Consider the following 1,087-nt stretch of genomic DNA (forward strand, 5'->3'; position numbering starts at 1 on the left):
GTGCCGCATAGGCACGCCATGTCTGAAGCTAGTGACTTTTCTTGACCATTTAGCGTTAAACAGGCCCCCACGTGCGTTGCTGTGAAAGCGTCTTCTGGCATTGCCGGGAAAGCGCCGTTGTCGCTTCTATCGCCACCGAGAAAAGCGCGTCGCGTTGCTGCTCGGACGTTTGTCGCGTTAGTGGACAGTTCTTCTGTGCTTTTACTGATCGGCTCTCTGATCTGCCCGTCTCTTTTGCGTGTAGCGTCCAAGAGCTTGATCGTTGATGTCGGTGTGTCTTTGCTTTTGACGAGCTTGTATTTCTGCTTGCCTTATATTTTGGAAATAGCTACATTGTCGAATTCGGACCGCGCCTGCAGCCACTGGCTGATCCGGTTCTGCTTTTGACTAGCGTCTTCGGTACAAGTGCCAGGATTTGGTTTGGGGCCGTTATCGTAGTACGTATCATTGGTGGTTAAGGTAAAGATTGTGTCGATCTTTGTTTCTGCTGCCTTTGCAGCTTCTGTTAGATCGGGCTCGTCGTCGTCTTTGATTTCTTCCTTCCTCAGCATGATATCCGTGTGACAGAATAGGTTGAACCCCAGGCCGTTGAGCACCTCCCCTGCTGCTTGTCCGAGTTTGCTTGCGCAGCACATGGTTAGTTCTAGGAGAAGATAGAGCAATTTGAACATAGAATAGCACTAAGAATCCTAATGTGTTTGTGGTTGCAGCCCAAACTCATGCAACCAAAGGATGCTGTGGGATAATATTTAGTGCAAAACTATGCCATATTGAAATTATTACAATTGCGATGGGAGGTTTGTATAGCCATGTTAAAAGGATTATATGGGTTATAGAATTTTTAGAGAAACAGAATGCAAGTCATGATGATGTTGTAAAATAGAAACAAATTTCTCCTATTATTTTCATGAAAACATCCGAGTGTTGCGCACCCCAGTTGGATTTTCTTATGAACTCAGATCACAAATAGCATGTGGAGAGATTCTATTGATTTTTTGATGTTGTGCACAGAAAGAAAGAGGATTAAAATTACCTTATTTACTTAAGTTTCCTTGTAGTGGAAAACCTTATCTTAGTGGTGGAGGTT

The 1,087-nt window shown here is 44.3% G+C and overlaps 1 protein-coding gene and 1 pseudogene across 2 annotated transcripts in view; one reads left to right on the forward strand and one right to left on the reverse strand.

The window, feature by feature from the left end:
* Nucleotides 1-311: 311 nt before the first annotated feature.
* Nucleotides 312-671, reverse strand: TEOVI_000009300 (uncharacterized protein; the record flags this gene model as incomplete). The annotated part of the gene is made up of 1 exon (XM_067220154.1): nt 312-671. One exon carries the CDS (start codon nt 669-671, stop codon nt 312-314), a length of 360 nt encoding a protein of 119 aa, XP_067076255.1.
* A 188-nt stretch (nt 672-859) lies between these two features.
* Nucleotides 860-1,087, forward strand: part of TEOVI_000009400:pseudogene — a 651-nt pseudogene continuing 423 nt past the window's right edge. The window contains 2 exon segments of the mRNA in view: nt 860-1,024; nt 1,027-1,087. The exon segment at nt 1,027-1,087 is cut by the window's right edge and continues 11 nt beyond it. Coding sequence covers nt 860-1,024; nt 1,027-1,087 — 226 coding nt within the window.

Source organism: Trypanosoma equiperdum (genome assembly GCF_001457755.1).
Source record: "Trypanosoma equiperdum strain OVI genome assembly, contig: ctg_106, whole genome shotgun sequence".
Classification (NCBI taxonomy): domain Eukaryota; phylum Euglenozoa; class Kinetoplastea; order Trypanosomatida; family Trypanosomatidae; genus Trypanosoma; species Trypanosoma equiperdum.